Raw genomic sequence first — 19287 nt, 5'->3', positions numbered from 1 at the left:
TAAAACATCCCCAGTTATTTTTCCTTCTTTAACACTATTATGATCTACACTATATATTTACTTATTGTCTACTTTATTCTTTCTTGCCTAGTAGAATGTAAGTTTCATGAGAACAGGGTTATTGACAGTTTCATTTACCTCTTTATCTCTAAAACCTAAACAAAGTCTCAAGTAGTATTTATTCAGTGGATAAGTTAATGAATTTCTTTAGAGTTGAAAGACTATAATAAGAAAGTTAACTATACACTGGAATATCTGTACTGCTACCGAACAGTAGAAACTGGTCACAGAAAAAGAAAGAAGGAGAAAGGAGAAAAAGATAGCATTGCCTCCATCTGCAGGTGACTGGCTAGGCACCCTGTCTGACTCTAATACTGAAGAAAGACCTCTGTTTTACATTTTCTTAGAGCTATTATTGGATTTCTCTGGTGGCTCAGACAGTAAAGCATCTGTCTACAATTTAGGAGACCTGGGTTCGATCCCTGGGTCAGGAAGATCCCCTGGAGAAGGAAATGGCAATCCACTCCAGTACTATTGCCTGGAAAATCCCATGGACAGAGGAGCCTGGTAGGCTAGGCTCCATGGGGTCGCAAAGAACCGGACACGACTGAGCGACTTCTTACATGTCAATTACTCAATAAAGATGTCCATGTCAGCCCTAAATTCTGACTTAAATTCTACTGAGTATTCATCATTTAATCTTTTTTAGTCATTATGTATTTGCTTTTTACACAGAAATATCACAGGTAAAGTGTCTTGAGGGGAAAGCTTTAACTAAGTACAACATAGTAGCTCGAATATCCTTATGTTAAACAGGGATGCATGTAAATGTACAAAGTTCAAAGGAAGAAGAAGTTGCTCTTGGTTGCACAATATAGAAACTGTAAAGCATGATCACAAGGAGGTACATAATATAATTTTACATTATTAACACAATAGCCTAACATTTCCAGCAGACTTTAAACATTTCTTTTTCTTATTGATAGTTCTATACTTAATTTTTGCAATTTAGTATATCAGAATTGGGCTTCCCTGGTGGCTCAGATGGTAAAGAATCTGCCTGAAATGTGAGAGAGACCCAGGTTCAATCCCTGGGTTGGGAAGATCCCCTGGAGAAGTGAATGGTAACCTATTCCAGTATTCTTGCCTGAAGAATTCCATGGACAGAGGAGTGTGGCAGGCCACAGTTCATGGTATCTCAAAGAGTCAGACATGACTGCACGGCTAACATATCAGAATTAGCTATGAAGCTTTCAGAATGTAGTGACTCTCTGGTCCTGTTCTCAGAGACTTGATTTCAAATTTATGGTAAATGAGTTCCAATCTGAATGTTTTGACAAGCTTCTCCTCTTATTGTGAGGCAGATATCTACACATGTTGAGAAAATAAAACCTAAAGAAGTAAAATGTTCAAATTTTCTAATATCTTCACTTTTTGTGTATCACACTGTCACTAAAACTGCCAAATCATTTGAGATTCAAATGAAGAAGAGGCGATTTTTTCCTGAATCCTACTTTAATATAAGATGTAATGACAAGTATAAAATATGACTATACAATACAGAGTGAAGTCAACTTTGGCTAAATATCCACTTATTGTAAAAATTAATTTGACACATGTAAAGAATAAAACGTGTTCGTTATTTCTGTAGTTTTCGGAATTTTTTGGAGTCTTAGTTGTGTTCTTTGACCATCAGCAGAGATTTAATGGATACATAGAGCTATATAAAGCATGTTAGCTACATAAATGCCAGATGTCTAATTCAGACACATTTATGTTATCAAAATTTTCCTCATCCCCGATACCTCTGTCACTTCAAAAATCCAACTAGGATACATTATTTTCCAAACATTATAATCTCTGATACAGAGCTCCCTTTGGGTTATAAAATTTTAATAAAATGTTTTGGATACCTTAATAACAAGTCATTTGTGGGGACTTCTAAGACTGACCTATAGTGATAAATTACACGTGCTGATGAAAGTAAGTTTCAAGTCAGAAAGCAAGGGCCAATTTAAAAACAGATGCTGATACAAAAGATTTTTTAACTGAATCTTTGAAATTTTGAAAGTCCAGAGCAAAAATTATGAATTGCAATTGGGTTACCAGGCCACAGTGAGTACAGAGTACATTCATCTCTGGAATGAAAGAATTGAATGTTTAATCTTTTAGGCCTAGGCCTATAGTTACTATAGCATCAATAAATTATTTTTGCATAAGAATGGCACACTAAGTCATAGTAAATTAGGCAAAATCTGGCATGCATTAGAGAAAAAAATTAATTTTAGTAATTTATTCTTATTTGTTTTTGAGGCATTGTCTTTTATTTTATTTCAGGAAACAAAATGGGTTTGAGATTAAGTGTAGGTAAAGCAACAAATTACATGTGCAACTTCTTAACACTTACCGCCCATGTTATGGTCAGTTCTCTGTTGCTTCCACCTCCACCTCCTACATCTGAAGGAGCCACATTAGGTGCTGAAACAAACAAATAAAACCACAAAAGAGAGGCCATGTAACTTTTTCTGATGTTAGATTTCTTATTCACTTAGAAACCATACACATTTTTTTTCCTTTTACTAGAAAAGACAAGCTGCACACGATACACTCAATTATAATGACAATGCCCCAGATTTGCTATAATAATCTGATTTTCTGCCAAGATAAAAATTAATTCAGTGCTACATGAAATGTGCTGGATTCCTTCATTAAAAGGTAGTGAAGCAAATTTGCCTTCCCTTTTTAAATTTTTTCTGTGTCCTTTCATTTAATATGACTGAAAGACTGGACTCATTTTGTTGGGAAAATATTTCACAGCTCTTGTTTTGAACTCTATAAACTTCTAACAACATACTGTTGGGTTAGTTTCATGCTTCAGTCTACAAATAACTGTTAAGAAATGGAACATGCACATTAACATAGGATTGTGCTTCCCAAAGATATTTGGAAACATTACAAATCTAATACTGTTTTTGTGTTCTCATTTTCAATGCCTAAATCTCTTCGGGAACCCTGTCCTGTCAGGGTTCTTCTCCCTTACTCTATCTTTTTATAACATCATTCGATTTTTCAGTCTCTCTACTGTAGTGACTATCCTTTGTAACCTCTCAGCCTTAAAAATCATCCTATAATAATACTGCTTTACACTTAACCTCCAAGCCATCTCACCCTTTCCTGTCACTGAGGTGCAAAGAAGAACTGATACATGATTATTTTTGTACTTCACTCTATAATCACTTTTTAATGATGCATAATCTGTTTTCTATGTCTTCATATTACTGAAATCACTCTCTCAAAAATCACAAAATTGCTTTTAACTACCAAGTCCAATGGCTTCTTTGTTTTTCTCCAAGTTATTCTCTCTCCTTGGAAGTCCTTCAGGATGTGTGCTATATATTATTAGATTTGTAGGTGGCTCACTGGTAAAGAATCTGCCTACAATGCAGAAGATGTAGATTCAATCCCTAGGTTGGGAAGATCCCCTGGAGAAGGAAATGGCAACCCACTTCAGTATTTTTGTCTGGGAAATCTCATGGACAAAATGAATGTGCTGGTTTACTTCAACAAAAGATAGTGAAGCAGATTTGCCTTCCCATGTTTTATTTATTTGAAAACCTATAGTCCATAGATTACAAAACAGTTGAACATGACTAAAATATAAGATTAAATACTGTCTTATTGTAGGCTACATCTTATTGGATTTGCATCTAATTGGAGTTGTACAGATAAATATTAAAGCAGTTTATTCCTGTACTTCAAGCCCTTGGAGACCAGCTACCCAACTACATGGAAGAAGACTGTGTCTTTACTGAGAACACACATTTTCCCACACAACTGCTATGACTCAGTCTGAGATACTATTCCCAGTTCTCTTAACATTTTAAAGAACAGATGAAATGTCATTTCTTCCTTGACTTTCCAAACAGTCCTCTCAAAAGGAAACAGCAACACCTTGGAGAGAGTATTTATTTACAGATCCTAATGTAACTGTGATTCTCAAATACTTCAAAATTTCCTCTATGTTAGTCATGAAAATTCTTTGCTGAACTATGTATAGTAATTATACAGAAACAAACAAAATGGAAGCTATTTTTTTGTATCTATAAAATTATATGGTTTACTTTCCAGATTAAGAAATTAATGTGAAGTTTGAGAGATTTTTTTATTCAACTGTCACCACATGAGAGTTAGAAATTAAATTTAGTGCATGGGGGTGTTAAAAGTTAATTTACTTGTAGCACTTTAGATAAAATACATATTAAAGGAGTCCTCAGGCCTAGAAAAGAAGATAACCTCAAGGGCCCTTGCTGAACCATCTGACTTCCAGGATGGCAAAACTAAACTTTAAGTCCCACCCTGATACTCAGGGCAGACTGCATCAGCCTGGGACCCACCATCCGCTGCCCGGAACCCCGCCCGCCCCGCCGCCCCTGTTTATCAGCAGACTGCCATCTCAGCTAAAGATTACCCAGAACGCCCCGCCTGACTAAATCTTCCCGAATCACTTCTGCAAAACCTCCTCTTAAATATGAAGCCTCCCTAGTCCCGCACCGCTCAGCCTGGTCGTTAGACGGGCCTGAATAAAGGTAATCTGTCTCCATTAAGGTCATCTTCCTTTCTTCATTGCCTCGTCTGAACTATACCTTACACATATTGAAGGCTGAAACATTAGAATACTCTTGGAAATTCTTTAAACTCCGTAACTCATGTTCTGAAGCCCAAACTCTACCTGCTATAGAGAAACAAAAAGCATGTTGTCTTGCAATCAATGAATAAATCAAATTTTGTGTGTTTAAGTATAAATATTGTGGTGACTGGCAAATAGTTTCAAAAGTAACTCCAGAATAATTTATTATACTGAAATTTGTTGAATCAGGTATTGCCTTCATCAGGGCAAGTATTATTTGCCAAAGCATTTCACTATAATCCATTTTATTATAATCAATATGAACCTTTCTTATTTAGAAAAGATCTAAAAATAGTCTGCTTATGTTATAGTGAATGTTTTTCCCATTTCATAACACTTATTTTAAAGATAATTTTGCTCTTCAAAGATCACCCATCGAGTTCAATATGCTGAAAACAAGACAAAGACACACTCAGAAATAAAGGTAGCTGTATCTCTTAATAGAGTGTCATATACATTACTTGGAATAATAATTGATTTAATTTCCTTTGAGTTTTGAATGTTCAGTTGTAAACTTAGCAGCTAAGGGACATTTTTTTCACAAGGGAATTGGACATATAACCTACACATCTGACATGAATCTGAGCAACTAGTTCTGTGTTTGTATTTAGTCCTGCAGAAACAGGAGGACTTGGCCAAATAGTGATTCTGTTCAAGGAAGTAAATTACCCTGAGCACAAGGAAGTTTATTTAACTTTAGGCTCCAGGGCATTTAACAGTGAACAAACTAGGCATTCTCTTAATGATAAATCATTAAAAATAATTTTAATAAATATTTTGTAAAAATATAAAGTTCTTGAATTAATCACAAATAAACAATGAAAGGTAATGAGGTTTTTTAATTCACGCTTTTGCCATGATTTCAGTCTAATAGGGATTCTTTGTTGATGTTTATAGAATGGCTTTGAATTTTAGTTGTAGATCTAGAAAATATTTAAAAAGAAAATCAAGCCAATACCCTGATTCATCTTTCCTATGTTATGAAACTAATGCTGTCAATTTTACTTTTAGATTTAGCACTTAAATAATTTGCATAGAAGTACCTTTGGGGACTTCAGCATTTTATTTAACAATATGCAAATCACCTTGGGACACAATTCTAAATTACAAAAATCATGGAGTAGAGGCTCTTGACTTAGAATATATTGATTATTCAGTTCTTGTTAATTATTGCTTTAATTTAAATAGCTATTTTTACAGAGATAAAGTTACCATGGATGTATTGGGTTGATCAAAAAAGATCATTTGGGTTTTTCCATAATATCATCCAGAAAAACTTGAATAAACTTCCTGGCTAACCCAATAGCTTCTTATTTTAATTTGCATCAGAATTTCTTTGTGATTTAAAACAAATTTTTTAGTAAGAAATTCAAAATAGCAAGTAATACTCTAGAGTCTAGATAAACAAAGCGATTAAAGTCTTACATCTGCTTTTATTCTATCTGTAAATATGTTTTCTTTCTGAAGAGATTAATAAAATTAATAAAGTCAAAAAATTAATAAAATCAAATGAACTGCATGTTTGGATATTCAAATGAGTTGCCCATAACCCATGATCTACTGTTCTGATGGTGGAGCATATTGTTAACAATTTTAATGCATCTACCATGTTAAATTGATGCTCTTTGCAGGTGAGGACGATCCCTTGGGGGAGGGCATGGTGACCCACTCTAGTATTCTTGTCTGGAGAATCCCATGACAGAGAAGCCTGGCAGGCTATGGTCCATAGCGTTGCAAAGAGTCTGACAAAACTGAAGCAATCTAGCACACACGCATCAGATAAAAGAGATATAGGGTCTGAGATAGTTCACAAATATATTAATGTCTTTAGGGCTTATCAGGCCAAATTTGTTGTTTGCTTATTAATCTAAATTTTGCTGTCAAACAGGAAATTTAAAAGCATGTGACAGAGTAAATTTGTTAATTTCTCAGTGGAATGTTAGTCTAAAAACAAGTAATCTGGGGAAAGTTCAGATGGGCAGAAAAGAATGCTATGAACTGAAATAATCATAATAAATAGTAAATTTATTATTAATATAAAGAACTCAGACTAATTATGGATATTTCATTTAAGTGAAAGAATGAACACTTCCCAAGTTTATCTCACTGTATTAAAAACAAAAGCATCTAATGCATATTTTAACTTTATTTTGAACAAAACAAATTGCATTTATTAATGGATTTGTCTAAATTTTATTTTATTTTTTTTTCTAAATTTTAATATACGATTATCACTATAGCTTTGATCACTACTTTTCTTTTCATTATCCTCTATTCACTTACAATTTCCAGAACCATCCTCTTTTCCTTCTTGTTCCTCTCTTTTCCTACAAATAATTTTAAGTACCAGATATAGATACTATGCTGTGATAAGCACTAAAGTTACAATATGAATAAAATCTGATTTCAGTCCTGAAGATGCTAATATAGTACAAGCTAAATATGTACAACTAGTTTTAACTCATATGTTAAATATCTACAATGTATTAAAAAATCCCCAGTAACAGTTTGCTGGATGAATGTATGAAGTGAAAGTCACTCAGTCGTGTCCGACTCTGTGTGACCCCATGGACTGTATAGTCCATGGAATTCTCCAGACCAGAATACTGGAATGAGTAGCCTTTTCCTTCTCCAGGGGATCTTCCCAACCCAGGGATCCAACCCAGGTCTCCCACATTGCAGGTGGATTCTTAACCAGCTGAGCCACAAGGAAAGCCCAAGAATACTGGAGTGGGTAGCCTATCCCTTCTACAACTGGGGTCTCCAGAACTGCAGACAGATTCTTTACCAACTGAGGTATGAGGGAAGGACCAGATGAAAGTATGAATGAATGTAAGAAAGCCCAGTGTATTAAGACTCATCTAGAACTTCAAAAGGATTTTTATGTATCACACCTAACTGGATACTCAGGTTAGCACTTTTAAAACAAGATTTTTCTATTGTATTATTAGTGACAGCTACTGAATTTAATATAGCATCTTACTGGCTATTAAATATGTTCTTGATACCATTCTTCTCCTTTATCAAACATATCTAAAAAATAAAAGTATATGAAAGAGCAGAAGAGCTTCATTGGACATGAAATTAAAGTTTTAAACAAGGTATGAAAGTGTTGATTCCAGTGTTATAGTATTTTTTCTCTTTTCCTTCTTAGTTGTATCTGGTAAATAAATGGCAAAAGCTTTCAAAGCAAACCTGAGTATACCATTTTAGGATACTGACTTGCCAACTGTACCTGCAGAGCTATTAGCCATAAGGGTTTGGTCTTACAATGACACATCACTTTGAAGGATGCTTTTGTTATCTCTCATTTACAGTCAAAATTAAATGGGTTACAAACACATCTTCTAATTCTTCATTTGGGACCATCCATTTTATAATGCACTTGTCTGAAACCAAAGAATATACCCAACTGTGCCTTGCGATCTTAACATTAAGTAATTGGACAGATAAGGGTGTATGCTGCACTAGATAATGTCCTGTCTTTCAGTCAGCATAATGAGCCACACAGTACCCTTCCCATCAAATGGAAACTAGCCTTTATCTCATATAACAAATGTTGGCATCTCTTAGAGACTTGATATAATGGTACATGACAAGACAAATAACCCTGTGTTTCAGAAAGTATTGTTTTGTAAGGATAAAAAATATAAATGTCCAATTTTATGAATACTCAATTTTTCAAAAACAAGATGAAAGAAAAAACAGAAATTAAAGAGAAAGTCTGTTGAATTTTATTGTATTAAATATATAGACATATTCTTGTAAGATTATATGATCCTCTACTATGTTTAGAAAAATGGAAACATTGCCAAATGTGGTGATTTATTACAGAGTAGATAATATTTTCTTATAAGCATATTAGAGCATAAAATGAGCATTGAGAACATAATAAAAATTTGATTCAGCAAATATTACGTACTTGAAAGTACTAACTTTGCTTTCCTTACATGTTTCTAATCATTATAAGATTTCATAAGGAAAATAATTTCCACTTAGAGATGAGAAAATTGAGGTTTAGGGAGGTTGAGTAATGTGCCTCTAATTACGGAGATTTTAAATGATGGAACCAATATTCTACTAAAGGATCAATGTCCCAGAGCTTTAATACTGCACATTGTTCTTGTAGGAAGTTGTTTAGGAACAAAGCTTTTATTATTACAAAGCCCTTAATTTGAATTCCAGCTCTGCTTCACATTAACTGAATGGGATATTGACTTCTTTGTATGTAAATTAGAAATAATAATACAAGTGAATAAAGTTATTGTGGGAATTAAATGGAGCAATGAAAGTAGAGAGTTTAGCACTCTGAGATAACACACAGAAAGTACCTAAATGATGGTAGGCATAAACGTTGATTAATAAAGGATCTAAAATATTTTCTTACGAAAGGTTAACAAATGTATTACAGAGTATAGGCTTTATTTTTTCACAATTGAAAGGAATGCATCATTTCACTATATCACTATAGAGTCATATCTTGCATTGCGAATAAAACTGTTACTACTTCATGTGTTTGTTTTGTGTTTGAAGGCTTTTAAGAGAAGTTGTTTTCCAAGCACACTAGAGAGAGAATTAAGTCCTTAACAAAATACATTTCAGCAAACATAATGTTAGAGGTGATACTTAATGAAGGTGATGCCAAAAGTTATTGGTTGGAAGTAATAACCTTACCAAAATTTTAGGTTTGATATCAGTCTGAAACAAATTGTTCCCAGCATTTCTAAAGATAAGAAAACATTAAGGTTGGAAAGTCTTCAGAGTTACATGAAAACTCCTGGCAAAATGGACATAAAAAGTATTCTAGTCTTCTAAATATGATATTAAATATAAATTATATTCAGAGATTCACATATGAAAGAGTTAGATTAAATCTTTCTTTCTGAACATTTTTATTGTTGCTCTTAAAAACATATTTCATTTCATTGATTGTACACTGAGATTAAAAAATAAAAAATCTAAATTCTTATGATAATTCTGACCAAATGATCAACCAAAGTATACTAAAGCAATAAGTTTTGAAATAAATAATTTTTTGGTAGCAAAATTTCTCAGAAGGAAAAGGGAGGGTCTACTAACATCGTCAATGCCAGAGAAAATATCTTCCCTCCCCATGAACAATGTTATTTTTGGATTAGAATTAATTCACATTTCACTGGTAAACATAGGACAGAAAATTAATCAAGCTCCATGAAATAAAAAAAAAAAAAGCTGATATCTGAGGTAAATCTGTTATAATTTTTAACTGAAATTGGTTTATTTTGACTGACTTGATATTTTTGCAATTTTATTTAGAAAATGAATACTTGTTGAAGCAAGTACATGATCTCTCAGCATGAATTATGTGGTTTAAACAACCAGTCAGATAATGTCCCAGTTCCTTTTTATTTTTGATTTTTAAGAAGGGACAACTGTGTTCAGTTCATCACATAGAAGCTTCTATACAAACATAGGAGGCTTTAATAATAAAAACCAAACTCAAGGGTCCTGGCTATCTGGTATCTGCATTCTCTAAAGCTGCAATTTATATTATCTCTGTATCCTAATGAGATTTATGTGAGGTAGAGTAAAAGAAACAATTGTGTTCATTTCACAGGTGGATATACGAAGGCAAATAAAAAATGGTATTTAAGTCATATATTTTTGTAATTGAGAATGAAATATGAATTTCTACTAGAACACTAATAAAGTTTCATATAAATGTGCTTTTAAAACCTGCTTGAAAAACCACCTTTAAGAGAGAAAGTTGAATGCATCAGGTCTGGATTTGAATTCTGAATATTGAAAATAGTTATATCAACCTAGGCAAACTATCTAGTGTCTCTGAGTTTACTGCTTATTAATGAGTATTGGATTATAATACCTTCCATTAAAACTATTAAAAAACTAAGATCATGGCATTTGGCCCCATTACTTCATGGCAAATAGAAGGGGAAAAGGTGGAAGCAATGACAGATTTCCTCTATTTTGGCTTTAAAATCATTGTGGCCAGTGACCACAGCCATGAAATCAGAAGACAATTGCTTCTTGGCAGGAAAGGTATGACAGACCTAGACAGTGTGTTGAAAAGCAGATAAGTCACTCTGCAGACACAAGTCAGTATAGTTAAGGCTATGGTCTTCCTAGTGGTCATGTAGGGTTGTGGAGAGCCGGACTGTAAAGAAGGCAGAGGGCCAAAGAATTGATGCCTTTGAACTGTGGTGCTGGAGAAGACTCCTGAGAGTTCCTTGGACAGCAAGGAGATCAAACCAGTCAATCTTAAAGGAAATCAACCCCCAATATTCATTAGAAGGACTGATGCTGAAGCTGAAGCTTTTATTTTGGTCAACTGATGCGAACAGCTGCATCATTGGAAAAGTCCCTGCTTCTGGGAAAGCTTGAGGGCAGAAGGAAAAGAGGGCATCAGAGGATGAAATGGTTGAAGGCATCTCCTGTCAAATGGACATGAAGTTGAGCAAATTCCAGGAGATAGTGAGGGACTGGGAAGCCTGGTGTGCTGCTGTCCATGGGGTTGCAAAGAGTCAGACCCAATTGGGCGACTGAACAATAACAACAATACAATCAGATCAGATCAGATCAGATCAGTCGCTCAGTCGTGTCCAACTCTTTGCGACCCCATGAATCGCAGCACACCAGGCCTCCCTGTCCGTCACCAACTCCCAGAGCTCACTGAGACTCACGTCCATCGAGTCAGTGATGCCATCCAGCCATCTCATCCTCTGTCGTCCCCTTCTCCTCCGGCCCCCAATCCCTCCCAGCATCAGAGTCTTTTCCAATGAGTCAACTCTTTACATGAGGTGGCCAAAGTACTGGAGTTTCAGCTTTAGCATCATTCCTTCCAAAGAAATCCCAGGGCTGATCTCCTTCAGATTGGACTGGTTGGATCTCCTTGCAGTCCAAGGGACTCTCAAGAGTCTTCTCCAACACCACACTGCAAAAGCATCAATTCTTTGGCACTCAGCTTTCTTCACAGTCCAACTCTCACATCCATACGTGACCACAGGAAAAACCATAGCCTTGACTAGACGAAACTTTGTTGGCAAGGTAATGTCTCTGCCTTTGAAGATGCTATCTAGGTTGGTCATAACTTTCCTTCCAAGGAGTAAGTGTCTTTTAATTTCATGGATGCAGTCACCATCTGTAGTGATTTTGGAGCCCAGAAAAATAAAGTCTGACACTGTTTCCACTGTTTCCCCATATATCCCACAACCGCACAACTGCACTCATCTCACACGCTAGTAAAGTAATGCTCAAAATTCTCTAAGCCAGGCTTCAGCAATATGTGAACCATGAACTTCCTGATGTTCAAGCTGGTTTTAGAAAAGGCAGAGGAACCAGAAATCAAATTGCCAACATCCACTGGATCATAGAAAAAGCAAGAGAGTTCCAGAAAAACATCTATTTCTGCTTTATTGACTATCCCAAGTCTTTGACTGTGTGGATCACAATAAACTGTGGACAATTCTGAAAGAGATGGGAATACCAGACCACCTGATCTGCCGCTTGAGAAATTTGTATGCAGGTCAGGAAGCAACAGTTAGAACTGGACATGGAACAACAGACTGGTTCCAAATAGGAAAAGGAGTTCGTCAAGGCTGTATATTGTCACCCTGTTTATTTAACTTATATGCAGAGTACATCATGAGAAACGCTGGACTGGAAGAAACACAAACTGGAATCAAGATTGCCGGGAGAAATATCAATCACCTCAGATATGCAGATGACACCACCCTTATGGCAGAAAGTGAAGAGGAACTAAAAAGCCTCTTGATGAAAGTGAAAATGGAGAGTGAAAAAGTTGGCTTAAAGCTCAACATTCAGAAAACAATATAATACCTACCTCAAAATATTATTAGGAGGATTAACTGAAATATATGTGAAAATACTCAGCATAGATCAGTATTTTAGTGTTTCTATTCTTCTTTTATTATAGAATCATCTATTTTATCTGGTAAATTACATGAAGTTACATGAAACTTTAAGACAGAGTTTACTGATGGCAGTCTCCGTGAATAATTTAGCTTTAAAAACTACAGACAGTACAATTCATAATTATATTTAGAAGTTAAGCCAAGGGATTGATGTAGCCAGAAATGGATAAATGTTATTAAGATAACACAGCAGAATTTTAATGGTGTTCTGTCATCCATTTAAAATATTTTTCCCCAAATAAAGCACTGAAGTTTGGCAAGGCATAGTAAAAATAAACAAACTCAGAGAGTCTACAAAACATTTTCTTTTTCATAGACAAGGAATGATAAAGAAAAGTTATTATTAGAATCAGAACAATATTTTTGCCCAGAAATGCAAGGGAGAAGGAAAACAGAGTGGAATATTTCTTGTATGAACAATTATTAAAATGGAGTTGGTGTTCAGCATAAAAATTGGACCTAAATTGGAAGAATAGCTATGGTTGAGCTGAAAAGAGCACATTTAGAGTGGCACCTAATACTCAAAAGAACACATTATAACTATTTCTAAGGTGCTCTGACTCCCCAGGTGTACAGATCTGAGAGTGTCCTTCACTTTCTCTCCACAGCCTGCTCATCCTACTCTCCTGCTCATACTTCCATCCATGAGATCATTCAGTTATAAATGTCTCTGAAAGACAGAAAAAAATGTGAGCCTTCTAGATCAAGGGAACTGTCTACATGACTCTGCCTGGTTAAGATTCACAATTTACATTAAAATTTATATTCTAAATGGGCTTCCCTGGTGGCTCAGATGGCAAGGAATCTGACAGCAATGTGGGAGACCCGGGTTTGATCCCTGGGTAGGGAAGACCCCCTGGAGAAGGGAATGGCAACCCACTCCAGTATTCTTACTTGGGGAATTCCATGGACAGAGGAGCCTGGTGGGCTACAGTCCACGGGGTCACAAACAGTCAGACATACTGAGAGACTAACACCTTCACTTATATTCTAAACGCCAAATTCATTTAAGTACTGTCTAGAGGATCACAGACTTGCCTCTATTTACCTCTTTCCCATTAATTATGTAAAAATATTTTAAAGCTTTATATCTTCTCTTTTGATTTTTGACTTCTTGGCGCATAATGTGCATACATGTGTGATATACATATATATATATACATTTTTAATGACTTACTTCACAGCATTATTTCCAAATATGTTCAATTATGTATTAAAGTGTCACTGAATTTATAAAACTTTAAAATTTTAAAACGTTTTTTCTACATACCAGCGCCATCTGTTTTAATTTTGTTTGATGGTATACTGGGCTCTCCTATACCCAATGTATTGGTTGCTACCACACGAAATTCATATTCCATCCATGGGATTAAATCCACTGCTCTCGCTGCCTCCATGTTTCCTTCAATAATTGGGGGATCTAAATAAAACAAATATTAAATAGAGAATATTAGTTGAGTAATATCACTCTTATAATTCCCTATTTTTATTTTACTCTTTTGAGAAAATGGCACATATTCCACTAAGTCAAATATAAATAAAAACTAGGATGATAAAATGTTAATTACATTTAAAGAAGTAAGAAGAGAGGTCCTTAAGAAAATCTTAGACCTTAGAAAGACAGACACACATATGTATCATTTATTTAGTAAGTATAGGTCAGGTGCACTAAGATTCTGCTCTTCTAACTGACTCCCAGTTCAGGTCTTTGCTGCTAGTCCACCGGCTACACTCTGAACACTGAGAATATGTATTCTGAAGACAGAATCCAGAAAAATTCTTGACCCGAGGGTATGATTCAGGAAGATAAAATTTTTCTGGACTCAAACTGATATAGTGTATAGGTAGCAAATGATTGATTAGTACAGTACCTATATGTTTATACCCTTTTGTTGTAAGCTTTTTAGATTTAAACCCAAATCATTTGGGGCAGTTATTAATGTTAAAATAATTCAATCAAATTTATATAATATTCAGAATTTATGCTACTAGATATTAACAGGTAAATTATACCTTAGGGGTAAGATATGCTTCAAGATTGCTTATTTAGTTGAGGTATTAGAAAACATACAACCAAGGCAGGACCATACATTATTTTAAGTTCAGTTCAGTTTAGTTCAGTCGCTCAGTCGTGTCCGACTCTGCAACCCCATGAATTGCAGCACGCCAGGCCTCCCTGTCTATCACCAACTCCCGGAGTTCACTCAAATTCATGTCCATCGAGTTGGTGATGCCATCCAGCCATCTCATCCTCTGTCATCCCTTTCTCCTTTTGCCCCCAATCCCTCCCAGTATCAGAGTCTTTTCCAATGAGTCAACTCTTCGCATGAGGTGGCCAAAGTACTGGAGTTTCAGCTTTAGCATCATTCCTTCCAAAGAAATCCCAGGGCTGATCTCCTTTAGGATGGACTGGTTGGATATCCTTGCAGTCCAAGGGACTCTCAAGAGTCTTCTCCAACACCACAGTTCAAAAGCATCAATTCTTTGGCGCTCAGCTTTCTTCACAGTCCAACTCTCACATCCATTCATGACCACAGGAAAAACCATAGCCTTGACTAGATGGACCTTTGTTGGCAAAGTAATGTCTCTGCTTTTCAATATGCTGTCTAGGTTGGTCATAACTTTCCTTCCAAGAAGTAAGCATCTTTTAATTTCATGGCTGCAGTCACCATCTGCAGTGATTTTGGAGCCCCCCAAAATAAAGTGTGACACTGTTTCCACTGTTTCCCCATCTGTTTCCCATGAAGTGATGGGACCGGATACCATGATCTTCGTTTTCTGAATGTTGAGCTTTAAGCCAACTTTTTCACTCTCCACTTTCACTTTCATCAAAAGGCTTTTTAGTTCCTCTTCACTTTCTGCCATAAGGATGGTGTCATCTGAATAAGTTAGTTCTCCTAAAATATTTTTTAGGGCTTCCCTAAAAAATTCTTCAACGGTAAAGAATCTGCCTGTCAATATGGGTTCAAACCCTGGGTTGGGAAGATCCCCTGGAGAATATAAAGGCAACCCACTCCAGTATTCTTGCCTGGGAAATCCCATAGATAGGAATTACTTATTTATCTATTTATGTATTAATCCAGGTAAGCAATAGTTCATTGGACATGGCTTAGCCACTAAACAACAACAAAATACTTTCACATGTCTTTAATAATCAATCTACACATACATATGCATATAAAACAGATGTACATCATTTATTTGAAAAATGTGTTCCCTTAGGCTTGCATATGACTCATTATCTTATTACTTAGGGAATTCCTAAATCTTTATGTAACACTGCAGACCATGAATACGTAGCTTTTTAAGATACTGTACCAACGGCCACCATAAATGCTGAGCATCACAGTGTCAGTTTCTACTTTTGGACAAATTCCTATACAACTCAGCCTATCCCATGTGTCACGTTGTCACATGCGGCAGAACTCTCCTAGACACTAATTTTACCATCCAATGTCTTATTTTGTTAAGGACTTGTTTTATATATTTGACATATTTTTGACATTCTGATTAAAACTTTGGCTTTGCTTTTGCCTGTTTTAATTCTGCCTCTTTATCTTCTATCTCCTCCACCACACTCTCACACCATATCCGAATCTGTTTGTCTTACTTCATATACATAAGAACAAATTTTAGGTAATTGGAAGAGGGAAGATGAAGTTTTGAATGTGCAGGATTCTTCACAGAGAAAAGGGAAAACACAGGGCTCATTGTTATGACGCTGGGTAGAGTCTTTCTTGGAGAAGGCGATGGCACCCCACTCCAGTACTTTTGCCTGGAGAATCCCATGGACGGAGGAGCCTGGTAGGCTGCAGTCCATGGGGTCGTGAAGAGTCGGACATGACTGAGCAACTTCACTTTCACTTTTCACTTGCATGCATTGGAGAAGGAAATGGCAACCCACTCCAGTGTTCTTGCCTGGAGAATCCCAGGGACGGGGGAGCCTGGTGGGCTGCCATCCATGGGGTCGCACAGAGTCAGACATGACTGCAGTGATTTAACAACAGAGTCTTCCTCACTAGATGCCTTTTAATGATTTTGAGCTTCCATGATTTGAATGGTGATTGTCCCTCCCCTGCCAAAAGATATGTCTATGTTCAAATCACCAGAACCTTGAATGTGACTTTGTTTTGCAAAGAATTTATCAACCATTTTAATTTTAAGACTAAAACAAAGTTAAAAATCTTTAGCTAAAATCATCCTGGATTGTCTAGATGGATCCTAAATCCAATGAGCAATGTTCTTATAAGAGAAACACAACAAGGAAACATAGAGAAGAGGAGGGCGAAATGTGAACACAAAGGCAAAAACCGAAGTGAAGCAGCCACATGCCAAGGAGTATTTAGAGCCTCTGGAAGCTGGGAAAGACAAGAAACGGGTTGTTCCCTGAGATCCTTGGAGACAGTACAGCCCTGCCAACACCATGATTTTGTACTTCTGTTGTTGTAAACCACCAAATCTGTGGTAACATGTTACGACAGCTGCTGCTGCTAAGTCGCTTCAGTCGTGTCTGACTCTGTGTGACCCCATAGACGGCAGCCCTCCAGGCTCCCATGTCCCTGGGATTCTCCAGGCAAGAACACTGGCATGGGTTTCCATTTCCTTTTCCATGAATGAAAGTGAAAAGTGAAAGTGAAGTCACTCAGTCGTGTCTGACTCTTATCAACCCCATCCCACCCGGCTTCTCCGTCCATGGGATTTTCCAGGCAAGAGTACTGGAGTAGGGTGCCATTGCCTTCTCCGTTATGACAGCCCTAGGGAATTAATACCGAGATTTAGAGGCAGAGACTGATGGAAATATCTGTGAGTTTGTAAGTCTGGAAAGTACAAGTTAAAAAGTATAACAAAAGGGTCAAGGAGGCAGTTGGATATTCTCCTCTGCTACTTATGCTGCAAAACCTCAGCCTCATTTAAATGTCTGAAGAATGGAAATGTTGAAACTGTTCTAAAGGGCCATTCTTGGCAAGGGCATGGTGCTCTCAAGATGGTAAAACCTACACTGGGGCTTTTCCAAGCAGCTGGGCAGTCAACAGGTAGGGGCAGGTGAAGTCTGGCTCAGAACAGGAATACCCTGATGGATGTGCAGTAAAAACTGCAGCTGATAAACTGACTCCAAACATGCATGAAGGTCCAATACTAAAATAGCTCCAAACAAATGGAAGCTCAGGAGTATGTCCTGAGTAGAAAGTCATACTTGACTACAGAAAATATTTGGAAGAATGGTGAGAGATAAAGAAAAATCAACTGGAGTCAATTTAGGGTAAGTTTTAGATTCCAGATGAAGACGTAAGATTTGTGACTAAATGAAGTCTGAGGTAAAGAAAGAAGAACAAGCAAAGAGCCTTGGAGTTACATTACAACCATGAGAGGATCAGGCCTCAGTGGGAAACCCTTGGCCCAGTGATGCAAATGACTTTCAAAACAGGAAATTGGAAGTGGGTGTTAGGAAGATAGACTTTCAAGATGTACCTTATGAATAATTAAGGAAGGAATTTGATATCAATAAGCTAATAATATATCTACAAATATAGCTAAAGGTGTAAAAGCTCCTCTTTTTAAGAACGAAAAGCAGTTATGTTCATTCTTATTAATATACTCTAACATCAGCACCTATGAGATGGTAAGTATCTAAAACAAAAAAGTTTTTGGCATATCTTTACAATACTCCCTGTATAAAACCATTTATATAAGTAATAGGGCTAATCTAGCAAAAATGACTAATACCAATTATTTTAGAAAAATGTATCTAGAATTAAATGTGGTTCTGTATCTGGCCTGCTTTCCTTCCCCAGAAGGGGTCAGGACTTTTGACTCATACCACATCACAAGAACAGGATTTAAAAGTTTGCTTTCTAATTTTTTTCCTGTCCAGTCTTGAGCTAAGCAGCCCAGCTCATCATTTTACAATTAGAACCTCAAGATTGGCTATGTCCATACCAGGCCATACTCATAATATATCTCTATGTCCCACTTATTTATTCCTATTTGTCATTTATGGATATATATATCTCCATATATATGTTTGTGTTTCTTTTACTTCTTAATCATATTTTGGGGCCACTCAGGGCTTCGTATACCTAGTATGATGTCTTGTAGGTAAAAGTACTTGATAAATATTTGGAGAAATCATAAACAAAATACAAATACAGAAATTGTGCTTATATGGCAGAAAGTGAAGAGGAACTAAAAAGCCTCTTGATGAAAGTGAAAGTGGAGAGTCAAAAAGTTGGCTTAAAGCTCAACATTCAGAAAATGAAGATCATGGCATCCGGTCCCATCACTTCATGGGAACTAGATGGGGAAATAGTGGAAACAGTGTCAGACTTTATTTTTCTGGGCTCCAAAATCACTGCAGATGGTGACTGCAGCCATGAAATTAAAAGACGCTTACTCCTTGGAAGGAAAGTTATGACCAACCTAGATAGCATATTCAAAAGCAGAGACATTACTTTGCCAACAAAGGTCCGTCTAGTCAAGGCTATGGTTTTTCCTGTGGTCATGTATGGATGTGAGAGTTGGACTGTGAAGAAGGCTGAGCGCCAAAGAATTGATGCTTTTGAACTGTGGTGTTGGAGAAGAGTCTTGAGAGTCCCTTGGACTGCAAGGAGATCCAACCAGTCCATTCTAAAGGAGATCAGCCCTGGGATTTCTTTGGAAGGAATGATGCTA

At 36.3% G+C, this 19287-nt stretch overlaps 1 protein-coding gene across 3 annotated transcripts in view; it reads right to left on the bottom strand.

The window, feature by feature from the left end:
• Window positions 1-19287, bottom strand: part of CNTN1 (contactin 1) — a 405010-nt gene that overhangs the window by 74322 nt on the left and 311401 nt on the right. For all 3 annotated transcript variants that reach the window (XM_027542588.1, XM_027542590.1, XM_027542589.1), the window contains 2 exons: window positions 13889-14038; window positions 2408-2478 (listed from right to left, as the gene is read on the bottom strand). In XM_027542588.1, the coding sequence (XP_027398389.1) occupies window positions 2408-2478; window positions 13889-14038 (221 nt within the window). The remainder of the gene's footprint in view (window positions 1-2407; window positions 2479-13888; window positions 14039-19287) is intronic.

Source organism: Bos indicus x Bos taurus, chromosome 5 (genome assembly GCF_003369695.1).
Source record: "Bos indicus x Bos taurus breed Angus x Brahman F1 hybrid chromosome 5, Bos_hybrid_MaternalHap_v2.0, whole genome shotgun sequence".
Lineage (NCBI taxonomy): Eukaryota > Metazoa > Chordata > Mammalia > Artiodactyla > Bovidae > Bos > Bos indicus x Bos taurus.
This window is presented reverse-complemented; position numbering and strand designations above follow the sequence as displayed.